At 45.4% G+C, this 20,000-nt stretch overlaps 1 protein-coding gene across 11 annotated transcripts in view; it reads left to right on the forward strand.

The window, feature by feature from the left end:
- The window catches only part of AP1S3 (adaptor related protein complex 1 subunit sigma 3), a 146,836-nt gene that overhangs the window by 65,593 nt on the left and 61,243 nt on the right, over positions 1-20,000 (forward strand). For 6 of the 11 annotated variants that reach the window (XM_075569659.1, XM_075569652.1, XM_075569656.1 and 3 more), the window contains 6 exons: positions 5,047-5,167; positions 6,363-6,502; positions 7,655-7,732; positions 10,350-10,489; positions 15,742-15,789; positions 16,577-16,724. In XM_075569659.1, the coding sequence (XP_075425774.1) occupies positions 7,703-7,732; positions 10,350-10,489; positions 15,742-15,789; positions 16,577-16,724 (366 nt within the window). In that variant the 5' untranslated portion in view covers positions 5,047-5,167; positions 6,363-6,502; positions 7,655-7,702. Of the gene's footprint in view, positions 1-5,046; positions 5,168-6,362; positions 6,503-7,560; positions 7,733-10,349; positions 10,490-15,741; positions 15,790-16,576; positions 16,725-20,000 lie in introns of those variants that run through there. The other 5 variants (XM_075569658.1, XM_075569660.1, XM_075569662.1 and 2 more) reach the window with 3 other exon arrangements.

Consider the following 20,000-nt stretch of genomic DNA (forward strand, 5'->3'; position numbering starts at 1 on the left):
TAGAATACAAGAAAATTGGTCTTTCAAAGTTTTTTTTTTAAAAACAGAAAATGCTAAAAGTATTTTTTCTTAATACAGAACTGATTTATTAAAAAACCCACACATGCAGGATATTGACTGAACTGCAGCTTTAATTGGGAGATACAGGGGCCACAATTCAGGTCATTTAGCTGAAAGAAGGGAAGCCGGTAGAGCAGGTCAGTCGGTCAGCCAGTAGAGCAGGTCAGCCGGTCAGCCAGTAGAGCAGGTCAGCCGGTCGAGCATATCAGCCGGTCAGCCAGTAGAGCAGGTCAGCTGGTCAGCCAGTAGAGCAGGTCAGCCGGTAGAGCAGGTCAGCCGGTCAGCCAGTAGAGCAGGTCAGCCGGTCAGCTCTGAGATCAGCATCACTTATATCTCCTAACCTTTGCCCCCTGCATGTAATGCTGCAGAACAGCCTACACTGCATATACTGTACATGAGATACTTAACCCTTTCTTTTCGCTCGACTCTAATCTGAATGATTTGTTAATTGGTTTGTAATTAGAGAGATATTTGTAGCAGAATCCCATGTATGTTCTTTTTACCTTTTTAGATACCGTTTTGTGTAATAAAAGATATGACAGATCTTGCACTTGTGTTTTGGCAGAAGTGTATATGTGACCCTATAAACCTTCTTCACACCCGGGCTTGGCAGCGTGACACTAGTGCAGCGTCCTGGGTAAGAATCACTGAGCTGTTAGCAATAGATACAACGGATAAAAAAGACACTACACATAGGTTTGATTAAAGAGAGTATTTTATTGAAATAATTAATCTCTTTGCTGGGAGGGGCCTGCAGCACATTGCAGAGCGATATAGTAACACGCATAGCAATGCACTGCAGGCCCCTCCGGCAGCAAAGGGGTGAAGACCAATGCAGGGTGTATAAAGATCTCACTGATAATTCATGCACAAAGGGCAGTTTGTTGCTGTGATCCAGAGGAAGGCGAAACATAACCCCTGCTGTGCAATGGGGGGAAAAAATTCCTTCCTGACCCCATAAAATGGCGATCGGGTGGTCCCTGGATCACTGCGCAGTGAGATCAGATGGAGCAGCACAGATCAGCGTTGTTATACACAGGGGCACACTCGGTATATAGAGATGCGGGTGATGGGGCCCTTGTGCCCATGTGTATAACTCACCTGCTCCCTCATCCCCCTGCATATCTATCCCATTCACCCCTTTTCCTCCCGCATACCTCGCAGGGCCGTCCGTCCATTAGGCGGTCGCCTAGCGCGCAGAGCTCCTAGGGGCGCATTAATAATCATTATTATTTTTTCCTCTTATTATTTCTAATTTATTTATCTTTTTTTTTTTGAAAATTATTTTTATTTTTTTTATCCAGTATTTTGGCGCCCTTTTATTTTTATTTTGCGTCGCGCTGGGGTGCGGTCGCACCCCCTGCAGCCCCGATAGCTACGCCACTGTTTATTTTATTATTTTATTTATCTTATTATTTTTTATACAACTGGGGCACAAATTTTAAGTTTTGCCTCGGGCGCATGAAACCCGTGCTCCGGCCCTGCTCCTTGTTCTCTCTCACCCTCTCACGCCCAATATCCCTATCTCCCTCTAGTACCTGCCCCTCCCGCAGCCTTCCTGATCTTATCTGCGGTCCTGCAGTCAAACCAACTTCTCAGGGCCCCTAGAAAACCCCTGTATCTACGCCCTGGCTCCTCTGCTACCTGCTCCTGGCTTCTTCTCCACCTAAAAAAGGTGAAGCAGCAGATCCGTCCACACCTCTCGTATTCTCCTTCGCCATGGCCCACCTCATCGCCAGACTTGACATCCGCTTCGTCGTCTGCCTCATCGGCCGCCTTGTAGCCCACCTCTTCGCACCACTTGACGCCCGCTTTGTCGTATGCCTCATCGTCCGCCTCGTAGCCCGCCTCGTCGTCTGGTGGCACAAAGGGCTCCACCTTCGTGCGTGTCCTGATCTGCAGGAGACATGAAGTGTTTGTAACCAGGGACAGTGATACTCTGTATCGCAAGAGCTCCTGTGCCACCTATACCCCCTCCCCAATACCACGTTATACCGCCCTCCACGGGGCAAATACCCGTTATACCCACCTCCCCAGGCCCAGTACCCAGTTATACACCCCTCCCCAGGCCCAATACTCTGTTATACACCCCTCCCAAGGCCCAGTACCCTGTTATACACCCCTCCCCAGGCCCAGTACCCTGTTATACACCCCTCCCCAGGCCCAGTACCCTGTTATACACCCCTCCCCAGTACCCTGTTATACACCCCTCCCCAGGCCCAGTACCCTGTTATACACCCCTCCCCAGTACCCTGTTATACACCCCTCCCCAGGCCCAGTACCCTGTTATACACCCCTCCCCAGGCCCAGTACCCTGTTATACACCCCTCCCCAGGCCCAGTACCCTGTTATACACCCCTCCCCAGGCCCAGTACCCTGTTATACGCCCCTCCCCAGGCCCAGTACCCGTTATACCCACCTCACCAGGCCCAGTACCCGTTATACCCACCTCACCAGGCCCAGTACCCATTATATACCTCTCCCCAGAACTCCGTTATACGTCCCTCCCCAGGATCCTTTACACACACACTCCCCAGATGCAGGACCCCCTACGGTGGAGGTGTAATGTCACATGGGTAGTGGAAGGTTTCCCAGAGAAGGTGTCCATGTGTCACAGCTGTTTCATCACCTTGGGTGAGAAGTCTCCCTACTATCTGCCTTTCCTTTCTCTCTCCTGTCAGTCTCTCTCTCCCCCTTTAATCTTATCTCTTTTATTTATCTCTGTCCCTCCTTATTTTTGTTTCTATGTATTTCTCTCCCCCCCCATGTAAGGCCTGGGACATAGAGGGTTCAGCCACGCTGAGCCGCGCTCCTGCTCTGCCTCGCCTGCTGAAAATGGTGTTTTTTTCTGTCCTTGCAGGCGAGGCAGTGAGCGCGCTCTGGGGGCGGGGTGGAGGCGGAGCCGAGGCAGAGCGGAGGCGTCTCAGGAGGCGGAGCGGGAAGCGGGGCTAGTCCCCGCTCCCATTGGATGGGAGCGGTCACGTGACCGTTTCTTCGCTTCCCCGAGCGGCAAATTTGAAACTTGCCTGTATCGGCAAAGTTTCTGAGCCTCTGCACGCATGAGCACGCATGAGCACGCATGCGGAGGGGGAAACTATAGCCGCGCTGATGACAGATGCAGGGGGTTTGTGCATCTGCTCAGCGCGGCTCAGCCCACCTCAGCGAGCTTTAACTTACTAATAGGCCCAGGCCTAATAGGGGCACAAACCTCAGATCTAAGTGTGTGGGGTTCTCTGAGTCTGGAGAGACCCCTAAATGTTCTCTCTTTATTTGGGGAGACCCCTAAATATTCCCCAGTGTAGCTCGTTTCAAAATAACCCAGAAAAGTAGCCTTGAGCCCTCGGTGACCGGGCGCTATGACCAGAGGGACTAGGCTCTCCCTTACCTGTGAGTGTGGACTACGTCCCCCCTGGCCTTCCCCCCCCCCCTCTGGCAGTGACGTGACACAGCCGGGGGAAGGGCCAGGGAGGTTACAATTAGACAGAGGCGCGGGGTCAGTCTACGCCCTGCCATGGGAGTCCCGCCCACCCTGCCCTTTATTGTGAATACTGGTAAATATGTTGGTTGTACGTGTTTAAAAGAAAAAAAATAATAAATAAACAATGAAAATGAATAACAGAAATAAAATAAAAGGTGGCTGGGAGTGGCGAGTGGGCGCGGCTCATTTACACGTGCGTTCCTGGGCCCATTCTCGCCAGACAGGCGGGGCCCGGCTAGGGGGGAGTTACGGGCCATTGGATCGGGTACCTTTGGCCTTTACACAATGAGCGAGCACTCTGGCAGGGGGTTGGCACTAATTAGGTTAATTGAAGTTTTACTAAAAAGCAGTGGCCGCCAGACCTCGTGTTTGTGGTTATTTATGTATTGGTTATGGTGGGGTTTGGGAAGCCAAGGGAAGGGGGGGAAGGAGAGGGGGTCTCACAGTCTCCAAGGTCAAGTTTCTATTTATCAAAAATACATTGAGTTACCTCTGGTTTCCAGGCATCTTCTGGGGGAGTTATCACAGAGACACAGAAACGTCGCTAAGGCACTGCCCCTTCATGTCCTGTCACAAGCCCTGGCACACCCCTTTGTCAGCCCTGCCCTCCCTCTAGCACATGTCAATGCAGGAGTGCTCATGAATATTCATGAGCTTCCACTGAGAGACAGAAGCAGAAGAAAAACAGATCCCTTCACTAATTATGTCACCAAATTTCACCTATCAATACATGGAGAACGAATTGACCTGCAGCTATACAGTTCTTTAGGTAATTAGAGATTGCCCACATGAAACTATTGAAGTAAAAAAAAAAATAAAATAAAAAAAAGACTGAACTGCAGCTTTAATAGGGCCTCTTTGGACTTGAATATTTTGGTTATTGAGGAGGTGGGGGAACAACTTAGCCACACAAGGAAGGATATACTCAAAGTGGAAATCCTCATTGAACAGTCTAGCCCTGGTACGGACGTTGTACAATCATTGGATAGTCTTAAGACCAAGCTGGAAAAAAATTAAAAGTGATCTTATTCACTTTAAGAAGTTGAAATTCAAAAAAGTTGTTAATGACTATAAAGATGGAAGAGTATACCCGTGGCTGAAGCAAGACCCCAAACAACGCAAGAACCAAAGAGGGAGAGCACCTCAGGGAGTCCAAGAAGTCCACACCAGTGACTCTGAAGCCCATTCCTCAACAGAACGTCAGAGAGGCCAAAGTCCGGCCCCTTTTTTAGGCCAATCCAAGGACAAGGAGAAAGGAAAAGGAAAATTGGACGCGGGGGCCAGGGGAAAGGGAAGATCACCCTATCCCCTACGTACAACGGAGCAGAAATGAGTATGGACACCTTGGTTGTTAATCTGTCTGATTACACTCTTAATCAATGTGAAATGTCTGTTTTAGCGAGGGGGCCCTCATATGTACCTACTACATTGTTTAATGATTTTGATTTGGAGGTTGACCTATTTAAATTCGAACGTGTATTAAACCTTAAATCATTTTTTTCTAACAGGTCTACAGAATCGGTGCATTCCAATATCCAACCAGGGACAGGTAATCCTCCTATGAACAACAAGGGACAGTTAATTTGGCCACTGACCAGCAAGGGACAGATAATTCGGCTTCTTATCAAGGTACCAAAATGTGCAAGCTCAAATCCACTTTTGTCCCACCATTTAAAAATCAATCAGTCAGCACATATATACGACTGGTTAAGGGGGACATTGCAAGGTACAAAAAAACAAACATAGGGCTACATACAATATGTCTGTTCAGGAAAAGGAAGCATTAAAAATGTTGACTAATAATAATGAGATTATTATTAAGCGTGCGGACAAGGGGGGTGCCCTAGTAGTGCAGAATTACTCAGATTATAAGGCTGAAACCATCAGACAACTGAGTGACATTAACTGCTACATTAAATTGGATAGGGACCCTACCTTTAACTATGCGAGAGAAATTAAGGAAATTATCCAAATGGGGGTTAATAACCGGTGGATAACAGAGCCTGAATCTGAGTTTCTAACTATGTTGCATCCTAAATGCCCTATTTTCTATACCTTGCCCAAAATACACAAGAATTTAAACAATCCCCTGGGGCGGCCTATTATAGCTGCTATTAATTCATTAAATCAACCCCTTGCAAAATTTGTAGACACATTTCTACAACCTATAGCACAGACAGCCAACTCATACATCAAAGACACGTTTGATTTCCTTGACAAATTAAAAAACTCACCTGGTGATGGGACTAATCATATTCTGGTTAGTTTAGATGTGTCTAGCCTTTATACAATAATCCCCCATGTTGAAGGTCTTGAGATAATCAAGGCCACCCTCATTCGCCATTATAGTGATACTGTTCCAATTGAATACATTATGCTCATTTTACATTTCATTCTCTATAAAAATTATTTTAGATTTGAGAGTGATTTCTTCCTGCAGATTAAGGGGACAGCAATGGGCAGTAATATGGCCCCTGCTTACGCCAACATATACATGACACATTTCGAAGAGCAGTACATCTACAAATCAGACTTTTTAGTGCATATTAAAAGCTATTACAGATATATTGATGATGTTTTTCATATGGACAGGTACGGAGGATCAGCTGTTATCTTTTTTGAGTATCTTAATGGTCTCCATTCACCGGTCCTCCTCACTAATACATGGAGTACACAGCAACTCTCTTTTTTAGATGTCCTCATTACACAGACTAATGGGGAGTTACATACTGATCTTTTTAGAAAGGATACAGACAGAAATGCAATTTTAAGGGCAGATAGCCATCATCCTCCTTCTCTTATTGATGTATTACCTTTTTCACAGAAAGTCCAGGTCTGCAAAATCACGAGCAGGAAGGATCATATTGAACCAGCTATTGGAGAACTACGTGGTAGATTCCTGGCTAGGGGATATCTTCCTGCGTATATCCTCCTGCTGTGTTAGACCGGGCACTGGATAAAGAGGTAAGTGCTACCAAAAATAAGAAGGAGGACGGGCTTGTATTTACCACTATATACAGTCAAGCTGGTGGTTTTATTAAATCTACCATTCTTAAACACTGGCATATTCTGCAAAATGATGATATATTATCTGAAAGTTGCTGTGTACCACCAATGGTGGCATTCAAAAGAGGGAGAAATCTGGCGGATAGCCTGATACATGCAGATAATGAGGGTAACTACAGAACTCCTCATTTTCTGGAGGGTGGCAGACCGGGTAACTTTAGATGCATGAGCTGCTCGGTCTGTAACAGTCTGACTACCGGTAGTCAATTCAGTCACCCCCAAAGCGGGAGGATCATAAAAATCAAAAATAGAATCACATGTAGATCTGAATATGTAGTGTACGTAATAAAGTGTCCATGTGGTCTTCTTTATGTGGGTAAGACCATAAGAATGTTAAAAACAAGGTTCATTGAACATAAAAGTGTAATTCGAAAAGGTACGGATCCCTCTATTCTTGTGCAACACTGTGTGGAACACAATCATAATGTTGCCTCTTTACGCATCATGGGCATTGAGACAGTAGCACCTAGACAAGGCACTCCAGATAGGGAGACTTTCTTATTGAGACGTGAAGCATTCTGGATACATGCTTTAAATACCAGCAATGGTATGGGTCTTAATGAGCAACAGAATTTAAAATGCTTCCTTAATAGAAGGTAATTTTTGTCTTTCTACAGGCATATTTGATCTTGCACCATCCATGGACTCTGCACTTACCAATTGGGAAGATTATCCTACTTGTGTTTTTTTTTCCCTTCTTTTTTTCCCCTCCCTCCCTCCCCCTTCCCTTCCCTCCCTCCCCCCTCCCCCTTCCCTTCCCTCCCTCCCCCCTCCCCCTTCCCTTCCCTCCCTCCCCCTTCCCCATCCTCCCTTCCCCTTCTCCCCCCCCCTGGTTGTGTGTACCCATTTCTGACCTAGGTAAACACACTAGTATATTCTAAATACTGATGTACTGCATATTCTTATGTGGAATTTCACTGTAACTTTGCAGGATTATACTGATGTCATCAGCAGTATACAGTCACATGTTTTTAATAGTATATAGCTGTATTAGTTTTGTGCACATATGCTTTATTAATATTTTGGTGTGTGGTTTATTGACACTTTCAGGGTGATTTATAGGAATGTCTCACTCCTCACTGCTCTGACACTGATCCCATGGCGACGGATACATCTTTGTCCAGCCCTGTAAGTACAGTCTTGATTGGTGCACGCCCGCCCTCCCTTACCCCCCCCCTGACTGCCGGGTCACGCTGACGTCATCATGGGGGAGTGTTCAGTCTGGGGAGAGGTGTGGCTGTGGCTGCAGTCCTCCAAGACAGCTCTATGCTGTATTGCCAGGGATTTAGACCTAGACGTCTGACGTCACTAGGGGGCGCCATATGGTAGCTCTGACGTTATCAGGTGGGCGTCAACATCCTGGTTATGTGGCAGAGCGGGGAGGGGTGAGTATCAGGGGGGTGGTATATATTGTGACTGTTTCTTGTGTTTGTAGCCTTCACCTTGACTGCCGAAACGTTGGACTTTATGGCATATTAAACCTCCTTTGAGTAAGACCGTGTGCCTGCTTCTTCTTCTTTGTCCGGCTACAGGAAGGGTCAGGAGACAGGGAGGACAGAGGCAGGAGAACCCCATCTGGCTCCGGCCTTGCCTGTCCCTACGAATACAAACATACAACCCCTCACTGAATAACATAGCCCTAATCCCATGTAATAATCCTGGGTGTAAACAAAATAATGGTTTTATGAATATTGTAATGGTTTATTAGGGACCTAGGAGGTGGCCAGTGGGGCTGTTATGTGTATTTTTGTTTATTGTGGGTAGCGGGGGTGGGTGAACGGGGTATTGGCCCCAAGGATGGGTGTTTAGGCCTACCGGATGGGGGGGTAGCGGGAGGGGTTAACCCCTTCATTACCTTAGCTCTATTAACCGCTAAGTTAAAGAAGAGGTTAAGTCATTCCGCAACCCACTGGCAAGGCCTAAACACCCACCCAGGGCCAAATACCACCTTCACCCACCCCCGCTACACGCTATAAGCCTGGCACGGGTATATAACCCCTTCATTGCCTTGGCGGTAATGAAGTTGCCTGTAAATGCATTTTTTATGCATCGGATTCATGCCGGGGGTCACTGGTGCTGATATTAATGGATATCAGCTCTGGGACACATGCATTTTATTTTCATCGCAGCTTCACCCCACCTTCTTGCCAACTTTTGTGGCTGGACAATTTGGAGAAGAAACAGCCATTTTAAAGTGGCGATCAGCCGCAATAAGCTGATCAGGGCTTATAGAATTGAGCGTGTTTGAAAAACTGGCGATCAGTGCCGAAAAGTGGCTTATCACCGCGCGTCTGCCGATTTTATTTATTTATTTTCCGGCAAAAAAAAAAACGGTTATTTTTGCTCTAATCGCCAGCTTCTCTGGGCTTACTGAATCGCTGTAGGCGATTACTGCATGAGGGCCTTAGGGAGGATTTGTTCCTGTAAAGTACACCTAGTTTGGCATAGGATTTGTATGTCAGGGTATCAATGTGCAACCCAAATGTTAAATGGGAGTTGAACTATATGCCCAAATATTTCAAACCAGTAACAGGGGCTAGGATGGTATTAGAGTTGTTTTTTATCTGAAGCTCTGTCATTGGCAGCTTTAGCAATTTAGCTCTGGTCCCAAATACCATTGTTACAGTCTTGTCAGTGTTTAAAATCAGTTTGTTTTGGGAAATCCAGTTTCAAGTCTCAAAAAATCAGATTGAAGTACGTGTTCAAGGTCAGAGAGGCGAGGGCTGCGTGCATATAGGATAAGATCTAAGGCCTCTCACAATAACCCGTTAGGAATATTAATTCCTCATCTATCCGACATAAGTATAAATATGCTCTACCAAGACCCCTAATACATAGTTACCCACCTTATACGGGAGCAGCTGCCAGACGAGTATAGTAAATGTATCTTATTTCTTTTGCCACTGGAGGGCAGCGTGGAGTTACACGGAGTGGTGCCCGTAAGGACGACGTGCCAGTTAGGCGGAAGGAGAAGCGCACACACTTTTATGTGAAACGGATATATTTGGGGAGGGATTTAGGAGTCTGAGTAACAAAATTAACCATTTCAATATGCACAGATTTAATCCCACTTTTGGAAATTAGGGATGTTGCCTAAAAGTTTGAGAATGCATAAAGTGCCACCCGTGGGCTTTAATGAAGCAGCATTTGTGGGCTAAAGGGAACAGCATTCTGTATAAAGGTATTTTGGGCTCGATATAAATAATTGATGCCAAAAACTAATATTAAGTAAATTGAGAATGGAAAAATCTTCAGCACAGACGTACAGAATGTCATATTCTGAGAGATCTTATAGATGTTATCAAATCCCACAATGAATATATAGAAAATGTCTGTATAGAACGAGTCAAACAAGAATATGCCAATAAAACGTTTAATTGGGAGATACAGGGGCCACAATTCGGGTCATTTAGCTGAAAGAATAGAAGCCGGTCAGCCGGTAGAGCAGGTCAGCCGGTCAGCCGGTCAGCCAGTCAGCCAGTAGAGCAGTTCAGCCGGTAGAGCAGGTCAGCCGGTCAGCCAGTAGAGCAGGTCAGCCGGTCAGCTCTGAGATCAGCATTACTTATATCTCCTAAACGTTGCCCCCTGCATGTAATGCTGCAGAACAGCCTACACTGCATATACTGTACATGAGATACTTAACCCTTTCTTTCGCTCGACTCTAATCTGAATGATTTGCTAATTGGTTTGTAATTAGAGAGATATTTGTAACAGAATCCCATGTATGTTCTTTTTACCTTTTTAGATACCGTTTTGTGTAATAAAAGATATGACAGATCAGAGGGGCTTCCTGTTTGCACTCGTGTTTTGGCAGAAGTGTATATGTGACCCTATAAACCTTCTTCACACCCGGCTTGGCAGCGTGACACTAGTGCAGCGTCCTGGGTAAGAATCACTGAGCTGTTAGCAATAGATACAACGGATAGAAAAGACACTACACATAGGTTTGATTAAAGAGAGTATTTTATTGAAATAATTAATCTCTTTGCTGGGAGAGGCCTGCAGCACATTGCAGAGCGATATAGTAACACGCAGAGCAATGCACTGCACGCCCCTCCGGCAGCAAAGGGGTGAAGACCAATGCAGGGTGTATAAAGATCTCACTGATAATTCATGCACAAAGGGCAGTTTTTTGCTGTGATCCAGAGGAAGGCGAAACATAACCCCTGCTGTGCAATGGGGGAAAAAAATTCCTTCCTGACCCCATTAAATGGCGATCGGATGGTCCCTGGATCACTGCGCAGTGAGATCAGATGGAGCAGCACAGATCAGCATTGTTATACACAGGGGCACACTCAGTATATAGAGATGCGGGTGATGGGGCCCTTGTGCCCCTGTGTATAACTCACCTGCTCCCCATCCCTCTGCATATCTATCCCATTCACCCCTTTTCCTCGCCGGCCATTAGGCGGTCGCCTAGCGCGCAGAGCTCCTAGGGGCGCATTAAAAATCATTATTATTTTTTCCTCTTATTATTTTATTTATTTATCTTTTTTTTAAAATTATTATTCTTTTTTTTATCCAGTATTTTGGCGCCCTTTTATTTTTATTTTGCGTTGCGCTGGGGTGCGGTCGCACCCTCTGCAGCCCCGATAGCTACGCCACTGTTTATTTTATTATTTTATTTATCTTATTATTTTTTATACAACTGGGGCACAAATTTTAAGTTTCGCCTCGGGCGCATGAAACCCGTGCTCCGGCCCTGCTCCTTGTTCTCTCTCACCCTCTCACGCCCAATATCCCTATCTCCCTCTAGTACCTGCCCCTCCCGCAGCCTTCCTGATCTTATCTGCCTCTCCTGCGGTCAAACCAACTTCTCAGGGCCCCTAGAATACCCCTGTATCTATGCCCTGGCTCCTCTGCTACCTGCTCCTGGCTTCTTCTCCGCCTAAAAAAGGTGAAGCAGCAGATCTGTCCGCACCTCTCGTATTCTCCTACCTGCTCCCGGGGTCTTCTCCGCCTAAAAAAGATGAAACAGCAGATCCGGCCACACCTGTCGTATGCTCCTTGGTCATCGTACACCACGTCTGCGTCATCGGCCGCCTTGTAGCCCACCTCATTGTTCCACTTGACGCCCGCTTTGTCGTATGCCTCGTCGTCCGCCTCGTAGCCCGCCTCGTCGTCTGGTAGCACAAAGGGCACCACCTTCGTGCGTGTCCTGATCTGCAGGAGACATGAAGTGTTTATAACCAGGGACAGTGATACTCTGTATCGCAAGAGCTCCTGTGCCACTTATACCCCATCCCCAATACCACGTTATACCGCCCTCCACAGGGCAAATACCCGTTATACCCACCTCCCCAGGCCCAGTACCCAGTTATACAACCCTCCCAAGGCCCAGTACCCTGTTATACGCCCCTCCCCAGGCCCAGTACTCGTTATACCCACCTCACCAGGCCCAGTACCCGTTATACCCACCTCACCAGGCCCAGTACCCATTATATACCCCTCCCCAGAAGGTCATGTTTCTATTTATCAAAAATACATTGAGTTACCTCTGGTTTTCAGGCATGTCCTGGGGGAGTTATCACAGAGACACAGAAACGTCGCTGAGTTTGGTGAGTAACTCCCTTAACCTCTCAGCAGTTGAATTCCCCATTAGGCGCTTAGCACGTTAAAAACAAGCGTTGCTATTTCTCTGCATGAAGTTGCAGGTAATTGGAAGAGTTACACAGTGACGGCTATTTCATCACTCACCTTCTTCCCCCGAAACGGTCTTTTCTGTCTTATTTCCGGCTTCACATCGGATATCCATATCCATTCTTGGCCTCTGATCTGTATGCAATACAATGCTTTAAGACAGGGTTGCACAACCTTTTCCCCCTGCTCCCCCCTCCACCTTCCCCACCTTGTCTCCGACGTTCTGATGTAATGACGTCATGTGATATCACGTTGCTATGGCAATGCCACATCATGTGACGCCACGTTGCTGTCGCCAGAAGCCGCCGGAGACAAGGAAAGGGAACTTACAGAGGCCTTGCGCGCGATCTCTGGCATTTAATTTAAATGCTGTGGGGAAGAGCGAGGGGCCACTGTAAGCGCCGAGCCCCTCCTCCCAAGAAAATGTCGTGCCCCTCGATTTGCGCACCCCTGCTTTAAGAGATATTCTGGGACCCTCCAACGGACCCTTCCTCATATTGACTGACCTTGCAGTGCTCTGCACTGACTTGCACTGAAATGCTATGGTGCCTCTCAAAATACCATGCTAACTCATTCTGAACATACATGTGTCCTTTCTACATGTTACTCAGCTTGTATGGGCCACAGACAGCTTTCCCGGGGTCCAGGACTAGTTTCCACCGGAGACACTCACCCATGGGTCGGCGACTTTGCGAGAACCCACCCCCCCCAACCTGTTTTCTCTTGCACTGCCATAGACAACAACATTTCGGCCTGCTGGTCTTTCTCAGGTAAAGTGGCTAAACCCACTAAATCCAGCAAAGAAAGGCCAGCAGCCGAAACATTGTAGTCTGTGGCACAATAAATTATCTTTTTTTATTCAAATCCGTGTGCCCTTTCCCATCAATCATATTGTATCCATTGGACGAAATGCCGGTCTTCCCTGACCGGTAAAAGTATCACCACTTATTGTTTTTTTTTGGTGTGCAGCAAATCCCCATCATTTTTGCGTTCTCTTGCTCTGCCCCAATCTGACACACCACCTTGCTCTCTCACCCCCCTCTTAGACTCCCCCGTCACCCTTTCCTTCCTCAAAGGTTGTCCTTTAATCAGATCTTACCCAAATTGTCTCCATCTCCCTTGGAAATGTTCTGTCTTTAAGCTGTGCGGCTCCTCTTGATCCGAACTTTCTTAGCTGACCCCTTTAGGTTTCGGCTCCGAGGGTCTAAAAAATAAGCGACTCCGAAAAGATGTGAAATATGCGCACGGGTCCTAATGGGGCACTGAGGGGGAGACTTAAATACTAGTAAATATAATCTACTGTGCTAACAAATATAATCTATTAACTAAGAAATATAATTTATTAAACTAAGAAATATAATTTATTAAACTAAGAAATATAACTTATCAAACTAAGAAATATAACTTATTAAACTAAGAAATATAATTTATTAAACTAAGAAATATAACTTATTAAACTAAGAAATATAATTTATTAAACTAAGAAATATAACTTATTAAACTAAGAAATATAACTTATTAAACTTAGAAATATAATCTATTAAACTAAATAAATATCTATTAAACTAAATAAATATCTATTCAACTAAATAAATATAATCTATTTAAAAACAATACAATAAAAAGCTGGAGAAATGATACGTCAACCAAGCCACAGATGTGATGCCAATGAGCGTTGAACTCCTTGCAGATCCACCGTCAGCTGGTTGTGGCAGAAAGTGGTGACATACAGTAGAACAGAGTGGTTGAGCTGTAACCACGGCAGTCAGGTCAGAAATCAACACAATATTTTTTGAAATTTAGAATGAGAATGTTCAGTATGTCACATTCTGGGCTCAGACTCTGAGCCCTGTCACATGTTAGCAGCTTGTGATAATAGAAAGTATCCATATACTGGGATGTGATAAGAAACATGAAGGTCATTTTATACTGGGTCCCATAACCTGCTTTATATGAAGTATCATTTTACACTAATTAGTAGAGATGTTACATTTTGAAAAATAGCACTTCTGGCGACATTGTTCATTTTCTCTACAAATGATAAATGAAAAAGTTGGATAAAACGTTATATGTGTGTGTGAGCGCGCTATATATATATAGAGGTATCAGTACCGTGTTAGCCGAGCTTCAATAATCAAAAAATAAATAGATGATACCGTTCTGTGGCTAACGAAATGCTTTTATTTGTGCGAGCTTTCGAGATACACTGATCTCTTCTTCCGGCGATGTTACAATGAATGAAGCAAACAAAAGGTATACTTAAAAACAGTGTCTCTTGGAATGTTATCTGTGCTGGTCCTTCCCCCTGTGTGGATGTGTTTTATGCCTAGAGGTGTCAAAAGGTTCCTGAAAGCAAGTGATGAAAGAGTGTGTATGTGTATCAGTGTGAATGAAAATTAATGGAGAGCCCACAGTATATACAGTGCTTTACAAAAGGTGTGTGTGGAGTGGGAGTGGATATAAATGGTGTGGGTGGGTGTGGAAATGTGAGAGTTTGTAGCACAACTAAAAGTGTGTGTGGATACTTTGTGGTCCCTATTGGTGTATAGGGATGGAAAAACAGTATTTGTATGTGTAAGAGACAGCTGTGTGTGCATACATATAGCACAGTATGTTAAATTACGCCGCGGGGTCATGTGACGTCACCCTCGTCAAATGCCGCTGCAGGTCACGTGACGCCGCATCAAGGTAAGGGGGGGGGGGGGCGCGAGCACCAGCAGAGGGAAGGCAGGGGGCCGAGCTGCAAAAGTTTGTGCTCCCCTGGTATAACCAATAAATAATATAGCTGATATAGCAATTTGGTTGTGGCTAGAGAGAGATTATAATGGCAGTGAGAATTAGTGGTCAGAATTAATAACAGTGCAATTACTAAAAAGTAGCTGTAATAAAATAATAATAAACACTATGCCTAAACACAATAAAAGTCCAGAAACCTAGCTCTAATAGCTATGTTATAACTCAATCATAAAAGGATCCAATTCGGGCGTCCTCTGGAGCCCTGGCAGCTCTCTTCAGGGAAACAACCACCTCCTCGATAGATATCTAAACAAAAAAAAGAAGAGAAAGCGCCCGCTCCATGTGTAAATTCGATTTAACAATTTCATTTCCTGGACAAGATAAAAATAGCAAACTCACAAACATCCGTTTGGTAAAAGCATTGTGTGAGACAGGCTCGGGCTCCCTGGTAATCCGGTGGTCAATCCGCAGCTCCAGACTTTGGACGATGACCGGGAAACTCGATAGGCTGCGCCCCTCGCAGTGTGGTCCTCCAGCAATCTGTAGTATGTTGTGGTTCCACTGTAAATCCGGTGTCTCGTCTTGGTCGCGTACCAACTTCCCTTCCGGCGTCAGGATGTATAGTGTGGCAATAGCAACGAGAAGAAAGTACTGAGGTGGGGTTGGATCCCCCTCGGTTATTTCTTGTTTTATTAATAAATAATTTACTATATTTTAATCTCTGGTGCGCATTGTGTGCATTTTTCTTCTTGTCTGCACAGTGCTTCAGATGCTGCATCTGAAAAAATGCCGGTGGATCGGGATGTGAGGTAGGGAAGTGACGTCCGTGCCGGAACGTTATTGCCACGCCTCCAAATCTTTATTGCCACGCCCCCAATCGCACACGCTGCATACCCTGCAAAGCCATAAAAAAGCTCAGGCTTCAGCAAGTGTATTGCAGCGTGTGTGCCTTCCCTCCGTCTGAAATACTATAGACGCAGCCTTATCGACGCTTACTAAATAGGCCCGTGTCTCTCTCTCTCTCTGTGTCTCTGTCTCTCTCTGTGTGTCTCTGTCTCTCTCTGTGTGTCTCTGTCTCTCTCTGTGTGTCTCTCTGTGTCTCTGTCTCTCTCTCTCTGTCTCTCTCTCTGTGTCTCTGTCTCTCTCTGTGTGTCTCTGTTTCTCTCTGTGTGTCTCTGTGTGTGTCTCTGTATCTCTGTCTCTCTCTGTGTCTCTGTGTGTGTCTCTGTGTCTCTCAAATCAAATCAGCTTGATTGGCATGTCAAAAGAACATTTCAGTATTGCCAAAGCGTGAGTAATAGGGGGTGTGGGACAATGATTACACGAATACTAGGGGGTACGGTATAATGGTTATACAGTACATTACTTTTGTCTCTCTCTCTCTCTCTCTCTCTGTGTCTGTCTCTCTCTCTCTGTGTCTCTCTCTCCCTATGTCCCTCTCTCTGTCTCTCTCTCATTCTCTGTCTCTCTCTCTCTGTGTCTCTCTCTCATTCTCTGTCTCTCTCTCATTCTCTGTCTCTCTCTCATTCTCTGTCTCTCTCTCATTCTCTGTCTCTCTCTCATTCTCTGTCTCTCTCTCTCATCCCTGTATGATAGGTATGTTCCAACTCTATTTTTTGCGCTTCTTTTCCGTTTGAGAGGAGGGAGTCCCTCACCTCTTCAGCCACACACCAGGAACGCTGGATTGCTTTCAGACGCTCGGAGAGGCGGATACAGTCGTGGATTGCAGGCACTGATTTATCTGGTAAGTACCGCAAACATGCTTGAACAAGGGCCGTAGACATTTTATTTGATGGTTTAGATTATCATTGTCTGTGGTTGTTAGTTAATGGTATTAGAGTTTTTTGATGTTGTTACGAATCAAATACATTTTAAAGTAGTAATCCCCTCCGAACTGGGCATTCCTGGCCAATAATGCCCTGGCTGTAAGAGTTGAAGGGCCCAAGCAAAGCCCCCACCTCTATACACACTAACACTGCAGGGGCATCAGAGTGTCTTGTTGTCATGGCAACGGGGGGTGTCACGTGATGTAATTTGTTTAATAAATAATTTTTTAAGGTGTCCCGGTTTTTCATTTTCGAAATCTGGTCACCCTATTCATCAAGCAGAAAAAGTGAAGAAACAATTGTAGTTTTGCTAATGGACGTCATTTTGGCATATCATTAGCTTTGAGGATACCCATTAATATGAAGAAAAATAACATCGATTCCCAATGTAGCCCCCCTTCCCTGGGCCAATCGCAGATCGGGCCCCCCTCCTCTGTACTAGGGTCTGGCTACGTGTCGGAGTGTGGTGCATACCTGCTGGCAACAGGGGGGCCTGAGTCTCCCGCGATGGTATGGGGGATGACAGGATCAGGTTTCTGGGGTGAATGCCTCCGTCTCATCAGAGCAGGATGACATTTCTCTTCAGAAGGACTTGGAGAGACTGGAAACGTGGGCAGGTAAATGGCAAATGAGGTTTAATACAGATAAATGTAAGGTTATGCATTTGGGATGCAAGAATAAAAAGGCGACTTACAAATTAAATGGAGATATATTGGGGGAATCCTTGATGGAGAAGGATTTAGGAGTGCTTGTAGACAGCAGGCTTAGCAATAGTGCCCAATGTCATGCAGTAGCTGCAAAGGCAAACAAGATCTTATCTTGCATCAAACGGGCAATGGATGGAAGGGAAGTAGACATAATTATGCCCCTTTACAAAGCATTAGTAAGACCACGGAAACAAATGTTATATCTATGGCGCTGGGTACATAACACAAAAAAAAAAGAGATGTAAATGTCATACAACCAGTGTGGTGATGATCTCCTCTGGTGCTCTTCCAATGAATGCAGCAGTTCATGCAAAAAAGATAAAGACAAACATAGCGTAATACAATCACTAACACTACATACTAGACAGACTACAGCATTAAAAAACAAACATGTGCTGAGACACAAGACAGATGAGAAATGTCACATTTAATAAAACAGCATTAAAAATGAAGGTCACGTCTGCACAGCAGCCTCAGATGAAATGCCCGCTTACCAGACATACACTGATCACAATCAGTGGATAAATCTGAGAGTATCCCCTCTCATGTGAACCACACCGCGTGTGCTGGCATCTGGCTGGAGCTCAGGGAGGATCCCTTGCCGTCTGTGACGTCACGAACCTCCGCTCCCCACGTGTACCGGCTGGTGGGTGTTTTGAATGCCGCCAAGATTTCCTCAGGATGCACGTAAGGACCCACTGCCGGTTGCTCTGATGTGTTGGGGGATCAGTGCCCCAACACATCAGAGCAACCGGCAGTGGGTCCTTACGTGCATCTTTTTTGCATGAACTGCTGCATTCATTGGAAGAGCACCAGAGGAGATCATCACCACACTGGTTGTATGACATTTACATCTCTTTTTTTTTTGTGTTATGTACCCAGCGCCATAGATATAACATTTGTTTCCATTATCCCATCTGACCCAGGGGGTCAGAGTTATATCACAGGCTGCGGGTTCCACCATCTTAGATTAGCGCTACCTTTTTCTTTCTTTGATTAGTAAGACCACACCTTGAATATGGAGTACAATTTTGGGCACCAATCCTAAGAAAAGACATTATGGAACTAGAGAGAGTGCAGAGAAGAGCCACCAAATTAATAAAGGGGATGGACATTCTAACTTATGAGGAGAGGCTAGCTAAATTAGATTTATTTACATTAGAAAAGAGGCATCTAAGAGGGGATATGATAACTATATACAAATATATTCAGGGAGAATACAAGGAGCTTTCAAAAGAACTATTCATCCCACGGGCAGTACATAGGACTCGGGGCCATCCCTTAAGGTTGGAGGAAAGGAAATTTCACCAGCAACAAAGGAAAGGGTTCTTTACAGTAAGGGCAGTTACAGTGTGGAATTCATTACCCATGGAGACTGTGATGGCAGATACAATAGATTTGTTCAAAAAAAGGTTGGACATCTTTTTAGATGGGAAAGGTATACAGGGATATACCAAATAAGTATATATGGGAAGGATGTTGATCCAGGGATTAATCCGATTGCCAATTCTTGGAGTCAGGAAGGAATTAATTTTTCCCCTTAATGGGGTTTTTTGTTTGCCTTCCTCTGGATCAATAAGTAAGTATAGATATAGAATAAAGTATCTGTTGTCTGAATTTAGCATAGGTTGAACTTGATGGACGTACGTCTTTTTTCAACCTCATCTACTATGTAACTATGTAACTATGTATGTAATGGTGCAGCGCCTCCATCTCTGAGCCCCAGGAATACGGGTGGAATCCTTCCAGAGAGTCCCCCCCCCCTCGGGGATGAGAGATTCCAGTCTCACACTGTATATCTTTAAAAGCAGCCGCAGCTCTTTATTCACAGCAGCAGAATAGCAGCAACAAGACCGTCAATCAGGTACAGGGTGTCTTCCTCCACACAGGACTGCTCTCCCTCAGGATGGTCTCTGTGTCCCTGCCACCACCCCAGGTCAAGGGCACCCAGGGTGGGGTTAGCTCTTCCCTCGCCCCCTAAACAGGGTGAGAGGAATTGGTCCACCTCCCTAACTAAGGTTGCATCAGCTCTACTCAGAGGCTGATGGCTCCCCTTCTCCAACGGCCAATTGATATAGGCTCTCTCTGTCACCCTGGGCCAGCCAGGTGACAGACTCAGCAGACTCTAACTCTGGACTGAACTCTTAATTCTGATACACACTTCTACTAAATAGGAAGTGCACTGCTCTTTATGATATTGGCAGGCACTGCCCCTGTGTCTCTGCCTTCCACACAGGGTCAGGTACCAATTTCAGGAATATCCCGTTATTAGCGTAAACACAACAGAGTTCCATGGATCTAGCATTAAGACTGTAAGCTCTGCAGGCCAGGGATTTCCTTTCCTATTGTCTGATTTTGTTTGTTGCACTTATTGTACTATAATTCTCTGTACTGTATTGCCTCTCTTATAAAGCGCTATATAAATAAATATTTACATACATAATATATCTTAATGCATCTTAAGACACCTTAGAGTTCCCTCTATAA

The sequence above is a fragment of the Ascaphus truei genome, chromosome 14 (genome assembly GCF_040206685.1).
Source record: "Ascaphus truei isolate aAscTru1 chromosome 14, aAscTru1.hap1, whole genome shotgun sequence".
Classification (NCBI taxonomy): domain Eukaryota; kingdom Metazoa; phylum Chordata; class Amphibia; order Anura; family Ascaphidae; genus Ascaphus; species Ascaphus truei.